General features: G+C 46.3%; 1 protein-coding gene across 1 annotated transcript; it reads right to left on the reverse strand.

Annotated features, from left to right (window-relative positions):
* Positions 1-8273: 8273 nt before the first annotated feature.
* FZD10 (frizzled class receptor 10) lies at positions 8274-12392 on the reverse strand. The gene has a single exon (XM_083715472.1). It carries the CDS (start codon positions 11268-11270, stop codon positions 9507-9509), a length of 1764 nt encoding a protein of 587 aa, XP_083571598.1. The 5' UTR covers positions 11271-12392; the 3' UTR covers positions 8274-9506.
* Between the last annotated feature and the right edge of the window lie 1230 nt (positions 12393-13622).

The following is a 13622-nucleotide window of genomic DNA, read 5'->3' on the forward strand; positions in this document are numbered from 1 at the left end:
GTCTGCAGACGAACGTCAGCTCCCTCGGCCAGTAAAATGAGATGAGCGCCGCAACCCCAGAGTCGTTCACAACTGGTCTTAACTGTCAGGTGTCCTTTACCTTTTTTAAGGAAAAGTGGGACATTCTGGGATCAAATCAGAAACTGTGATATAGCTTCTGTAAATCGAGGACTGTCCCTGGAAAATAGGGACACTGAGAGGGTCTGTTAAATGGTCATGGCTTCCCCCAATGAATTCTGGGAAGTGTAGTTAGTCAAGGGTGCTGAGAGTTGTTAGATCAGGGTTTTTCAACCACTGTTCCGTGGCACACTAGTGTGCCACGAGATGTTGCCTGGTGTGCCGTTGGAAAAATTCAAAAATTCGAAAGATTTAAAAATAAAGTATTTTATAATTTTTCATATTTCTGTTTACTTACTATTTCATAATAAAGTAATTATAAAATACTTTCTTTGTGTTTATTTGATTCCTATTCAAGAGAATTACTTTATATATAGTCAATATAGGCACAGAGTTAATTTTTTTAACATTTTCTAATGGTGGTGTGCCTCGTGATTTTTTTCATCAAACAAGTGTGCCTTTGCCTAAAAAAGGTTGAAAAACACTGTGTTAGATGACACCTACCCCTATTCGCCTGAGAGCTACAGTTCAGAGTTCCCTTGGAAGAGGAATTGATTGTTAGACTGCTCTGTAAACCATAGCTCTTTGAGGGGCATAAGGATATCCTAACAACTCTGCAATGTTGTGGGCCAATTAAAGTCATATAACAGTGCTTTAAATGCAGAGTGCAGATGGGGCCACACTGTGCAAGCACACCATGAATTTCTGAAATGGTGCACTGTAAGCTATGAAATAAATATAAATTGTCCTGGTTACTTTGGCTCGATTGAAAGGCTTGGTAGAAAACTTGTAAATGAATAAATCAATGAAGATTCCCATGTGCTCCAAGTACTCATCTGCAGAGGAGGCTGCCTGTCGCATCTCTGGGTGATTTGCTCCTTGCTGCCTTTCAAACAGCTTCCAGTGGGGTGGGAAAATTTGGCATGTGCTTGCTTTGATTGCAACTGGATCATTCAGTCCTTTTCAGTGTTTGAACTGAGCAAAGAAGGCTGCCGTGGTGTTTGTCTCTGCATGAGTCCCTGCCGCAGACTAATCTTCCCGTTTTAGATTTATTTCTCTTCAGATGAAAGAACGAAGCACTGCTATTTATTTTAATTTAGGGGTGGGGTGGGGGAGAGTGTGCTTCGGTAGCCTAAGTTTTGGAAAGACTGGAATACACTCCACACAAAACAAGGCCCACCCTGCCTCTCCCCCCCCCTCCTCTCCCCGTTTGTATATATTTTTTCCTTTGAGGAGGGAGCCCTGATCTTCCAGTTCCGTGGCCTCTTTCCTCTCCAGCCGACAACAGAAGGGATTGTGCATTTCAAAAGGCATCGCCTTGTTCCCAAATCTAAGGATCTTTTTGTCATGCAAATGAAATTAACTCAGGCCCCTTGTTGGGTCTGTTTCTTTTCCTTTTCCCAGGTTACAAGTTTACCTCTCCTGTGTGGAGAGTGAAAATCAGAATGTGAATGTCTGGAGAAAGCCTTTGCTTCAGGGAGCAGCATTCTTATCTGAAGGAGGTTGCATTTCCAACATGCAATTGTTAAGGAAAGAGAACTGAGAGCCTGCTATAAACCCCCAGCACTGAAGAGCAGCCATTTTTGCAAAGAAACAAGGCACTTGAGCTCAACTGGAGACTGCCCCCTTTCAAAGTTATACAGGAACAAGACGGCAACGATAGCTCTTATTCTTTCACAGAGTAAATCTGTAGCCTCAGTTTCCAGAATCCTTTGCAGCATTGCTGTTGACATTGCTCAGGGGGTGGCTGTGTCAGTAGCAGGGGTGCAAACTTGAATAAAATATTGGGGGGTGGGAGAGAAGTTAAGACTCGCCCCACATAATTGATTACATGACGTGGTGCAAACACACCATTTTAATGGTAATGCTCATCAAATACGGTTGGGGGGAAGATAGCTCCCTCAAATATTTTATAGGGCCCCCCCTCCCCGAAGGGACCTCAGCCCTAGGAGTTGGCTTCTATGGTCAGAAGGTTCAGGGCTTCTGTTCATAAACTATGCTAAAACCCAGTCACAAACATTCTGTCACACCTTAATGTGACCAACACAGAGAATTCGGAATGAAGCTTTGCAGATAGGAATGGACTCGAGTCTCAATGGCTGCTGTATCAATGGACAGGAAATAGATTTAGATCTACATATCTGGACCTCCCCCCCCCTTACAACTTCATGACTGCCCATCACTGCCCCACCACTGGAGCAAAGCCAAGCCCTACACTTGTCCCTCCAGAATATTTTTATTGTGCTTTCAAAATGATTTGCAATCAGGATGTCAATAATAATAATAATAATAATAATAATAATTTTATTATTTATACCCACCCATCTGACTGGGTTTCCCCAGTCACTCTGGGCAGATTACAGCATATCAAGGTAGTCAAACATGACCCTACTTTCCATACTGTTAGCACCTGCAACTGGTAAAATTTGGGTTGAACAAGGTAAGTGTTAGGTGGGTTTGTAGCTGGTAGACTGACCGAACCCAAAGAGCACTCACTAATGTTCCTCATTCCCGTTGTTGTTCAGTGTCTTTATAAATGATTTAGATGAAGGAATTGAGGAGATGCTCATCCAATTTGCAGATGACACCAAACTGGGAAGGCAGAATCAGGGTTCAAAATAATGGTTGTATAGTTACTTAACTCCTTGGCTCAGGGGACACATAATTCTATACCCACAAACATTTCTAAAATAGGGGTGCCCTGCCATACCCTCCAGCATTTCGTCGATGAAAATTGGGATGTCCTAAGAAAAAGTGGGACATTTTGGGATCAGATCAAAACCTGGGGTGGTTTCTGTAAATCATGGACTTTCCCTGGAAAATAGGGGCACTTGGAGGGTATGCTGTTTACTTGGAGGTAAACCCCAATGGTTTTAAAGGGACTTGGTGGAATACAGACATCAATCCCATTGATTTCAAGATGTACTTAGGATTGCAGTTGGACAGTGTGATTCTAGTCTAGGCATCTGTTTATTTGCAGGCAAACCCCTCTGGGTTCATAGAGAAGTTACTCTGTAGTTGTTGGTTTTTTTAATGCTTTATTAATCACTTTTCATATATATATGCAACATGTAGTTATCTTCATTTCAGCCAGTCCAATAAGGATATCTATGTTCACAAAGAAAATTACATATAATTTCAACTTACGGTAGGTGTTTTCTACACAAACGTAAGACCTCCCATTCTCCCCGTGTTTCCCTTTGTAATAAACATATTACTTTAACTTGTCATTATTATTTGTAAAAATTCTCTTTTCTATTTTGATGTCATTTTCCTTTATATATATTATTTACAGAAATCATTCAAAGGCAACTACCGTGCTTATATCACAACTATTTTTCAAGTAGTTCTTGAAGTTATCCCATTCTAGAATGAACTCCTGTCTGGGTTTGTCTTTCAGAAAGAGAGGCTAATTCTGCATGTTCTGTAAGTTTGAGTAACCATTCATCTCTAGTAGGAAGTTTGTCATTTTTCCAATATGATGAAATAAGCACCCTTGCAGACATGGTTGCGTACAGAAAATAATTTCTTAAGCTCTTGGGGATATCTGTACCTGTAATACTCAAAAGAAATGTTTCTGGTTTTTTAAGGAAAATTTACCTTTAGCATTATTTTTAGTTCTGAGTAGATGTCATTCCAGAACTCTTCAACCTTCCGGCAGGTCCACCATATGTGAAACCTGTCACTCTGTAGTTAGTGTGTTCAGGATTGAAGCTGTTATCTGATAAAGCAGCTTTTATCAGGATACTTTTGGCAGTGTGTGTTTTTGTGACACCCTGCAGTCACCATCTGAGGCCCTTATTTGTGTTCCTCCTCCACGTGAGGTCCACAGGGTAGCAACATGACAGTGGGCCTTTTCTGTGCTGGCTCCACATTTATGCAATGCTATTCCTAGAGAGATTCGCTTGGTGCCTTCACTGCATATCTTTAGGTACCAGACAAAACCATTCCTCTTTCTCCCAGGCCTTTGGCCTTGAACTCTCTGCGGCCTTTCAGAAGTTGATTGTATGTTTCTAATGCATTTCTCTCTCCTCTAAGTTTTAATATATCTGTGTGGGGTTTATTGCCTGTTTGTTTGGTTATAAGTTGATTTGGGTTGCTCTGGAGACCCGACAAATTTAATAAATGAAAATATTGAATAAATAAACCTATTTATTGAGCTTTCATCTTGATTTGTTTGTAGGGAGGATGTTTTGCCATCTGCGGTACTTGAGGGTCGATTCCAAAAGATCCCGCCTGAGAAATTGTCTTTGCCCCTGTGGAGATGGTAGCATCGAAACAGTGGCACACGTCCTCCTGTCTTGCACTCTCTACAAAGACCTGGGGAACGAGATCATCACCCCACTCATACTAACCATCTCAGCGTGGCTCAACCACTGCCACAATATCCTTTCTTCTATCAGATCAAAATGAGCAAAGGTTGCTAGGTTCATAGCAGGGGCAATGAGAATAAGGGCCACTGACTGACTGCTGATTCAGGACTTTAAATTGTGCTCTTATATCAAATTTCCCTTTCTGCATGTACTGTAATGTTTTATTGTTGCTATGGCCATTGGCTAATGCGAATAAATTTTTTATCTATCTATCTTGCAGGGAGGTCTGACAATGTTGTGTCAAGCAAGTTTTATCCCACTGTATTTCTCTGTTACTTTCCAGGTTGTTTGGGGAAGCGGGTTTGTTACACAAGAGCACCAAATCAACCATCAGAAAACAGGTAATGTGCTTGACAAAGGTTGCCAGCTTCTCACCTCCTCCTCTGGACATGGCTCCTGTGCCTTTAACAGGGGCACCGCAGGCAGAAGCTTCACCCTGTTGCCTCTATGCTAGGAGTTTAGCTGCTGAATTTCTGCCTGTCACGTCCTTGTTCAAGGAGTCCCCGCCAGACAAAGCAGCAACAGTTGGTGACCCTCAAGCCAACCCATCACACCAAGTGTAGTGTAAACACATGCTTTCCAAGCTTTGATCAGCAAGGGCCTAATCCTGCAGGGTTAATGCATGCAAAGTTCCCAGCTACATGCAATCCCCACATAAACTCACTCCAGGATTACAAAAGGAGGGCAAAATTTGCATTTTAAAAGCAACGTGTAGAACAAAAGACTAACACATGGCTGGAAGAACACAGTGGCAGGGAAGATACTTCTTCTTTTCCCCTGACAGAGAGGTCAATGTTCTCTTGTGGATAAAAAAAAAGTGGACAGGAAAAGCAAAACAAATCCCAAACAGTCTACAAATACTAAGCAGAAACGGACTATTGACAAGCTGGAACGTGTGCAGAGAAGGGCAACAAAGGTGATCAAGGGTCTGGAAGCCTAGCTTTTGAGGAATGGTTGAGGGAGCTGGGTATGCTTAGCCTGGGGCAGAGGAGATGGAGAGGAGATAGGATAGCCATTTTCAAACATATAAAAGGTGGTCAAGTGAAAGATGGAGCAAGTTTCCTTTCACCTGCTCCAGAGGGTAGAACCCAAACCAATGGCTTCAAGTTACAGGAAAGATTTCTACTCAACATCAGGAAGAACTTGCTGGTGGTAAGAGCTGTTTGACAGTGGAATGGACTCCCAAGGCAGATGGTGGACTTTCCTTCCTTGGAGGTTTTTAAGCAGAGCTGGGATGGCCGTCTGTCATGGATGCTTTAGCTGAGATTCCTGCATTGCAGGAGGTTAGACCAGATGACCCTTGGGGTCCTTTCCTACTCTACAATTCTATGATTCCATGATTCTGGTACAGGGATACAGAGCCATGTGGCTCTTGGAGTCAAGCTCCCATCAGCCCCAGCCAGCAGTAGTCCAACAACATCTGGAAGGCCCCAGGTTCTCCATCCTTGTGCTAGAACAGTGATGGCCAAACTTGGGCCTCCAGCTGTTTTGGGACTATAACTCCCATCATCCCTAGCTAACAGGACCAGTGGTCAGAGATGATGAGAACTGTAGTCCCAAAACAGCTGGAGGGCTGAGTTTGGCCATCATTGTGCTAGAATGAAAGAGATACTCTAGAAAAATAGCTCAGGAATGTAAGATTCTGAATTGTGCCACATTACACTGTTGGCCCATATAGTTTACCCAGGGTTTCAGACAGGAGTCTTTCACAGCCCTACCTAGAGATGCTGAGGATCCAATGTAAATCCAGTTACAGGGATGAGGTAGAAGGGAAGACCTTTAGAAGTGACCCTGGAGAGCTGCTGCCAATCAGAGTAGATCTGGGATAGAGAACCCTCTTTACAGCACAAGGGCCAGATTCCCTTCTGGACAACTTTCTGAGGGCCACATGAAGGATGTGGGCAGTGCCAGAGGAATATGTGGTGGTGCAGCAAGCCTAAATTGTAACCTTTCGGCAACAGGCTAGTTTTTACATCTACTCACACAACCTCCTCTCTGTCCTCCATCCAGACAAGCAAGAGGCATCGTAAGAGTTCAAGGACACCTTCCAGCCAGGCCAAAGGACTCAGGGGAGACATAAGTTTCTTTATCTTATTATTAAGATAATAAGATATCCTCAAAGGAGCTCCAGGTGGCATACATGGTTCTCTTCCTCATATTATCCCTGCAACAGATCTGTGAGGTAGGTTCGTCTGAGAAGCAGAGACGGCCCAAGGTCTCCAAGTGAACTTCATGGCCGTGTGGGGAATTTGAACTCTGGCCTCCCAGATCTGACACTTTCCCACTGAGCTATGGCTCTTCCCCTTAAATAGCAACATCTAAATCTTTGTCCATCCAGTTCAGTACTGTATAAACATGGACTGGCAAGGGCTTTCCAAGGTTTCAGACAGGAGGCACTCCCAGCCCTGCCTGCAGAATTGCCTGGGGATGGAGCCAGGCCACCTTCTGCATGCGAAACAGCTGCTCTGCCATTGAGCTCCCAGAGTTTTTGTTAGGTAGCCTTGTTGCTGCCTCACATCTGGGGTACTTTAGAGACATGGCATGTCATACATTTGCACAAATGCAGATTTATCCAGACTGTCGGAGGATGGTAGGAGCTGTAGTTTGGTTACCTCAAGCAGGCCAAAGTTCCCCACATCTGCTTAAGAAAGTTAGTCAAACTGAAGATGATGTGCATTGTGTCACCAATGAATTAAGTATGTAGAAGACTTTTCTCCCTCCAGAACTAGAAATGGGAACACAGCACTTAAAACTTAAAAGAGTTGAAAATGCAAACAAACTCCTCTCTTTCTGATTCCAGAGGGTGAGGAGAAAGAACAGAGAACTGCTCTTATCTTTTTTGGCCCACCTGAAGAACTTTTCAGGCACATTTTATTTATTAGAGTTTTGGGCCAATATATTTGCATGGCAGTAGAACCACTGATGGGATGTTAGAGGTCAGTCTGCAAACCAGCACTGGGACCCAGATGCTTGGGGTGGAAGTATGAGAAAGGTCATAGCTCCATCACAAAGAATCTGCTCTTGATGAAGGAGGCCTCTGGTTTAATTCCTGGCAGCCCCAGGAAGGGCTGAGAGAGACTCCTACCTGAAGCCATGGAGAGCCCTGCCAGCACATGTAAAGCATGTTGAGCAAGACTCAATATAAGGAAGCTTCCCATGTTCCTAAGATGCAGATCAGTGGCTTAGGGGTCCCCAAGATTCACCTGTGGCTGAACACTGAAGGGAAAGATGGGTAGCAATGGACATGTTTGCACAATAGTGGTCAGTCTTCGCATTTCGAAACCTCTGGCAAGCTTCTGATGGTCCCCACCCAGAACTCAGTTTGGAAACCACGGCTTTAACCACCACACTAGGGATGGCCAATGTGGAGCACGCCAGGTGTTGGTGAACCACAATTCCCATCATCATCCCTGGCCATTGGCCACTCAGGCTAGGGCTGATTGGAGCTTTAGTCTACCAACATCTGGAGGGCACCATCTCTGCATTTGGAATCTCCTCCATTCCCAAATGGACTTACAACCAGAATGGATAATTTGTCCCTTCACATAACCTAATTCCTTACATACCCTAGCAATGCATGTCTTGGGGAAGGAGCAAGAGGAGGAAAGAATTCGGTGTTTGGGAAATAAAATGTTCCCCTCCCACAACTCGGCCTTGAATGAGATAAATTAACAGGGTCTTTTGAAGCATCTCTTCACATTAAATGGTGTTCGCAAAACGCCCCCCACGAACCTCTTTTATTTGCTGCAAAACCCCATCAACACAGAATGCTAAGGACACACATTATCATCAAACTAAAGGCCACATTTTATTATTATTATTTAATAAAATAACAGGGCATAAAAAATAATTGTATATTACAAATATATATATAATATATACATACACTTTCTCCACCTCTCTCTCCGATACACGCACACACACCACAAACAAGTTTATGCCTCTCAAATGCAACAAAGAGACAAAATAAAAAATAATCTAGTGCTTCTTGATCTATTCAGCATCCAAATTTGTTTAACAATAGAAAGAGTCAATAAGCCCTTCTGGATCCTTTGCAATTGATACCCTCCCCACTTTTTCTTTTTCCACAAATCAGTCCAAACGTGTCTGATTTCCATTAAAAAGCCACAAAAAAGTAACACTAAAGGGTTTCTAAGGACTAGACCCCTTCGTTCTTTTGTTTAGAGATCGCTTTTGTTGCCTTTATGTACAGCAAAATACTTGTTTCTCCTTTCATGTCCTGGCAAGGATTTTGTGTGTGTGGCAGCAGGGTGCGGGTGGGGGTAGGAACCTGTATTGCACATAATTTTTTACTAAGTTTGGGTCAGACAGAGGACTTTTTAAAGCAACTGAGCAGGGGTGAGCTTTTCGCATTGAACCTGTTTTTAGAAACTCCATGCCTAGTAGGTAGGATGAGAAGAGTTTGGTAAAAGGATTTCTTAAAAGTTAGAACAGAAGTTGTTTTCAAAAGACAATGTGCCGATTGAACAAAAGCTACTCTCAAAGGGCTGGTTACCTAAAAGGAGACAATTCTCCTTCAAGCTCTTAAAAAAATCCAAAAAACAAAACAAAAAACCATTGCTCTATAAATTCTAACTCTACCTAGTTAGAAATCTAAACGCAAATGAATTTTCAGTATACATACAAATCATTACACATGGCTTTTAACTCAGGAGGGCTGAAAAAAACCCAAACCATTAAAAACAAATTAGTTTTCTTTTTTAATAAGGGACCATCAGTTTTCCTTGCACTAAAAACTTTTCCCTAAGCATGTTCACCCTTGTTTTATCCCCCATATCTTGACTTTCAACATTTCAGTTTTACCCCTTCACTGGCTATTTTGTCTATCTGACAAAAGCACTGTTAAAAAGAATTTTTTTTATTCATTATTATTGTTAATCTTTAGTTCCGAGCACTATTGTGAGTGCATGTGAGTCTTTCAAAATAGGGTCACTCCATGGCTGTTCTTTTTTAAATTATTATTATTATTATTACTAATATTATTATACATTCTGCTCACACACAGGTAGGGGGTTGCAAAGCCGACTCGTATTTTGCATGATGGGCTTTGGGCAAGTGCTGGGGCTTCTTGTAAAGTCCGCTACTTGCAATCACGCTGGCTGGTTTTCTCCGAGTCCTCTTCTTTAGCCTCCGGCTGCAAACACTTTGCCAGGACTGGAAGGTCTTGGAGGTCCAGATCCACATGCCGCTGGTAATCCCCACAACCAGCAACATGAAGACTTTGACCATGAAAATCTCCACCACCGGGATAGAGTGGCTCATTGAGCAGTCCAGGTGTTTGGTCTGGTTGTTCACCTTGCACTTCTGTTGCATGGCCAAGACCTTCCAGTAATCCATGTTCAGCCTCTCATAAAAATAGCAAGCAATGACACAGGTAGCTGGCACCGTATACAAGACTGAGAAGACCCCAATCCTGACCATGAGTTTCTCCAGCTTGTCCGTGTTTTCCCCACCAGTTTTCATCACCCTCCTGATGTGGAACAGGGCTACAAAGCCAGAGAGGATGAAGGAGGTGCCTATGATTAGGTAGCAAGCCAGAGGGACCAGCACAAATCCGGTCAAGGCATTCACATCCATGCTCCCCACGTAGCATAAGCCTGTCAGCTCATCCCCAGCCACCCTCCGCATCACCAAGATCATGATAGTCTTCACGGCCGGGATGGCCCAGGCTGCCAGGTGGAAGTAGCTACTGTTGGCTTCAATGGCCTCATGGCCCCATTTCTTCCCAGCGGCCAGGAACCAAGTCAATGTCAAGATCACCCACCACAAGGAGCTGGCCATGCCAAAGTAATAGAGCACAAGGAAGACAAGAGTGCACCCGGTGCTCTCCAAGCCCTCCTGGATGACGTAGAGTTGTCCACTGTCGCGGTCGCAGGCAATGCTCTCGGCACCAGAGAAGAGGCGGATGATGTACCCCACCGAGTAGACGCAGTAGCACATGGACAAGAAGATGATGGGCCTTTCGGGATACTTGAAGCGCTGGGGGTCTATCAGGAAGGTGAGGACAGTGAAAGCGCTGGAGAAGAAACAGAGGATGGACCAGACAGCGATCCAGATGACAGCAAACTGCTTGTCATGGCGGCTCCAGTAGACGTCGACCCCGGCGGTGCAGAGAGGGGCACAGGAAGCGCTCTTCTCCACGTGGTGGAACTTGCCGGGGTTCTCGCAAGTGGCCCTCCCCAGGCCGTCCTTGTGCTGCTGCTGCAGGTCGTGGCTGGCGCTCTGGGGCCTCTGGGGCCGGAACATGGGGGGCAGGATGCTGGAGCCCCTGGGTGGCTCCTCGGAGCCGTTGTTGGGTGCTTCCATGCATAGGTAGTTGGGGTCGTTCTTGTTGGGCAGCTTGCTGCAGTCCAGGGAGTCGGGCCACTTGAAGGTGAACTGTTCCATGATGGGCGAGCACTTGAAGCGGGCCTGTTCACACATCACCCGGCAAGCGGGGATGGGCGTGGAGACCTGTTCCGTGCACATGGGGGCGTAGAGGGAGCAGAGGAAGAACTTGAGGTGCCCGTGGCAGCCGTACTCCACCAGGGGGGCAAACTCGTGGAGCTGAATGGCTGCTTCGCGCTGGTCCTCGTGCCCCATCAGGTTGGGCATCCGAGTCATGTTGTAGCCGATGTCCTTGCACATGGGGATCTCGATGGGCTGGCACCTCCCGTCCCCGGCCCGGTCGATGTCGATGGAGCTGATGCCGAAGCAGGAGCAGACCAGGTGCAAGACAATGCCCAGGGTCCGTCGGGAGTTCCTCCGCGCTGCGCCCATGCTGGCCGACGCTGCGCCACGACCCACCGCGTTCCTGGCTTCCGCGTCTCGGAAAATGCCTGGAAGAAGGTTGCTTCTGTTGGCGGCGGCGGCTGGTGTCAAACCAGCTCTTCCGAAACCCCTTCTCCGGCCACCGTCGCTCCCAACTTTCGCCAGGAGCCCCCCCAGAAGGGGACAGGCCCGATCCACTCGACGTGGGGCAGCAGCATAGCAGCCCCTTCTCACCCTCCCACCCTAAAAGAAAGCCAAATAGCGCCTTTCAACTCCGGTTAAGAGCTTCGCATCCGAACAGCGGAGGTCTTCCGGCCAAAGTCCATCCTGGTCAGTTTCCGAACTCCATAGGGCAAAAGCGGTGGCGGCGCCGGGGAGAAGGCAAGATTCGGGAGAGAAGGACCCTCTCGCAGTTTCAGCCCTTCCCACTCCCTCCGCAACCAAACTTACGGCACCAAGGAGAGAAAGCTTAAGTTGCGGGGGCTTGCCGTTTCTTTTTAAGTCCTTGCAAGGGGTCTCTTGGCGACAGGCGTTCTTTCTTCCATCTCCTCCGACCACGATCGCAGGAACGGTGGGTGCCCCCTTGCTTGCAAAGTTCCTTGTTCAAACGGAAAGGAAAAAAGAGGAAATCCCAGCGATCACTGCACCTCCAGCGCACACATGTCCCCAAAGCGGCGTGGAAGCTCCTCTTTCTCCTCGGTCTGTAGCTTCTTCCTCTCTCTCCTCTCTCTCTCCGATTTGTGCCTCGGACGATCCCACCTCTCCACACTTTTCGCTCGCTCGCTCCCCTCCCTCCTTCCCCCAGGAGGCGGGCTTTGCGCGCCGACGAGAGGCGGGGAGGAGGCAGATCCGATTGCAACGAGAAGGCGAGCTCTGAAGCGCCGTGGCGAGGAGAGCTTGTTGGCTGGGGTTGGCGGGGGGAGCGCGCAGAACTCCTTCCGCAATACACGCGCACCGTCCCTGGGTCGGATATTTCCCCCTTCCACCCAAAGCGAGAGGTCGGCGGGGCGCAGAGATGCGTGCGTAAAAGCGCCCGCTCTCTCTCTCTCTCTCTTTCTCAGAAGACTAACTCCTGGGGTTTGCAGCAGCTGTGTTTGGAGGAGGCGTTTACAGCCCAGGATACTCTCTCTCACGCGCGCGCACACACCACACACACACAGCCTAGGATCCGCCTTCCCTGCGACACTCACTTTGCATGAGAAAAGGTGAAACTGACACGGTGATTACTTTCCAATCATTCGGAACGCCTTTCAAAAGAAAAGCGGGGTGCGCGGGGGGAGAACCGCTGGAAAGACCCTGGAGGTCCTCCCTCGATCAGTGCCGATGTTTTTAAAGTTTCTTTTTCGTCTCTCCTCTCTTAAACATCTCCCCCACCATCGATCTCTCTCTTGCTCTCTTGAAACTTTTCATACTCTCTCTGCCTCTCCTCCCCGTCTAGTCGTACTTCTGTTTCTCCTCATTTGTTGTAACAAAAAAGTTTCTGGTTGGGGTTTTTTAAGCTGCTTTTGAAACCTCAGACTCATATTTTGTTGTTCAGGAGTTCGAAAGGGGGTGCATGGTTCTCGCGCCCCCCCTTTTATCCATACAACATTCTTTCGATGTAGGGTACGCTGGGAGATAGTGACTGGCCAACAGCCTTCCGGGGAGTTTCGTGGCTGAGTGGGCAATTCCTCTCTCGAACATCTATGTCACGTCTCTTAACCTTTCTTAATTTTTAAAACGGATTGGGGAGGAAATCCAACTTCTTTGGAATGACACACAATTGTTCCTTGAGGTTATAATCGTTTTATTTTTATTCTTTTACAAATGGGACCTGGTTGCTGTGTTCATGGCCAGCCAGGCCCCTTTTCAGGCTACTCCATTCCAGCCTGCCAGGTTTTCATCCTCTCTCCCAGCCTTCTGTAGCCACTGAACATACTCAGTCCACATTTGGGGGTATTTCCCCCCCATCAATGGTTCCCCTCCCCTTTTGTACTTCTGCAAACTTTTGAATCCCCACTCCCACAGTTCTAAGATTGGTACTGCTTTGGCTACAAAAGGATGTAGAGTTTGCCATATTCTATTATTATCTTGTTAATCTAATTAGAGATAGAGTGCCATCAGTGGGTAGGGCACTTTAAAGAAGGTCTGTGCCCCAAGGAGAATACAGTATAAAATCTGACACAGGAAGACCACAGTGGGGACTGAAGCATGGTGAGGCATAAAAGGGAAAAATATAAAAATGGTCTATCTCCTGTATCGGGCCAATGGCCCATCTAGCCCAGAACTCACATGTGCCAACCTGAAGCCTCTGGGAAGCCTGTAAGCAGGATATGAGCACAAAAACACTCTCTGTGCTTATGGGCTTAGTGTGGTTCCAGG

This window comes from Podarcis gaigeae, assembly GCF_964106915.1.
Source record: "Podarcis gaigeae genome assembly, chromosome: 16".
In the NCBI taxonomy this organism is placed as follows: domain Eukaryota; kingdom Metazoa; phylum Chordata; class Lepidosauria; order Squamata; family Lacertidae; genus Podarcis; species Podarcis gaigeae.

Excerpts from the sequence above, each read along its gene's own strand:
- FZD10 (XM_083715472.1), bottom strand. The coding sequence starts at position 11,270 with ATGGGCGCAGCGCGGAGGAACTCCCGACGGACCCTGGGCATTGTCTTG.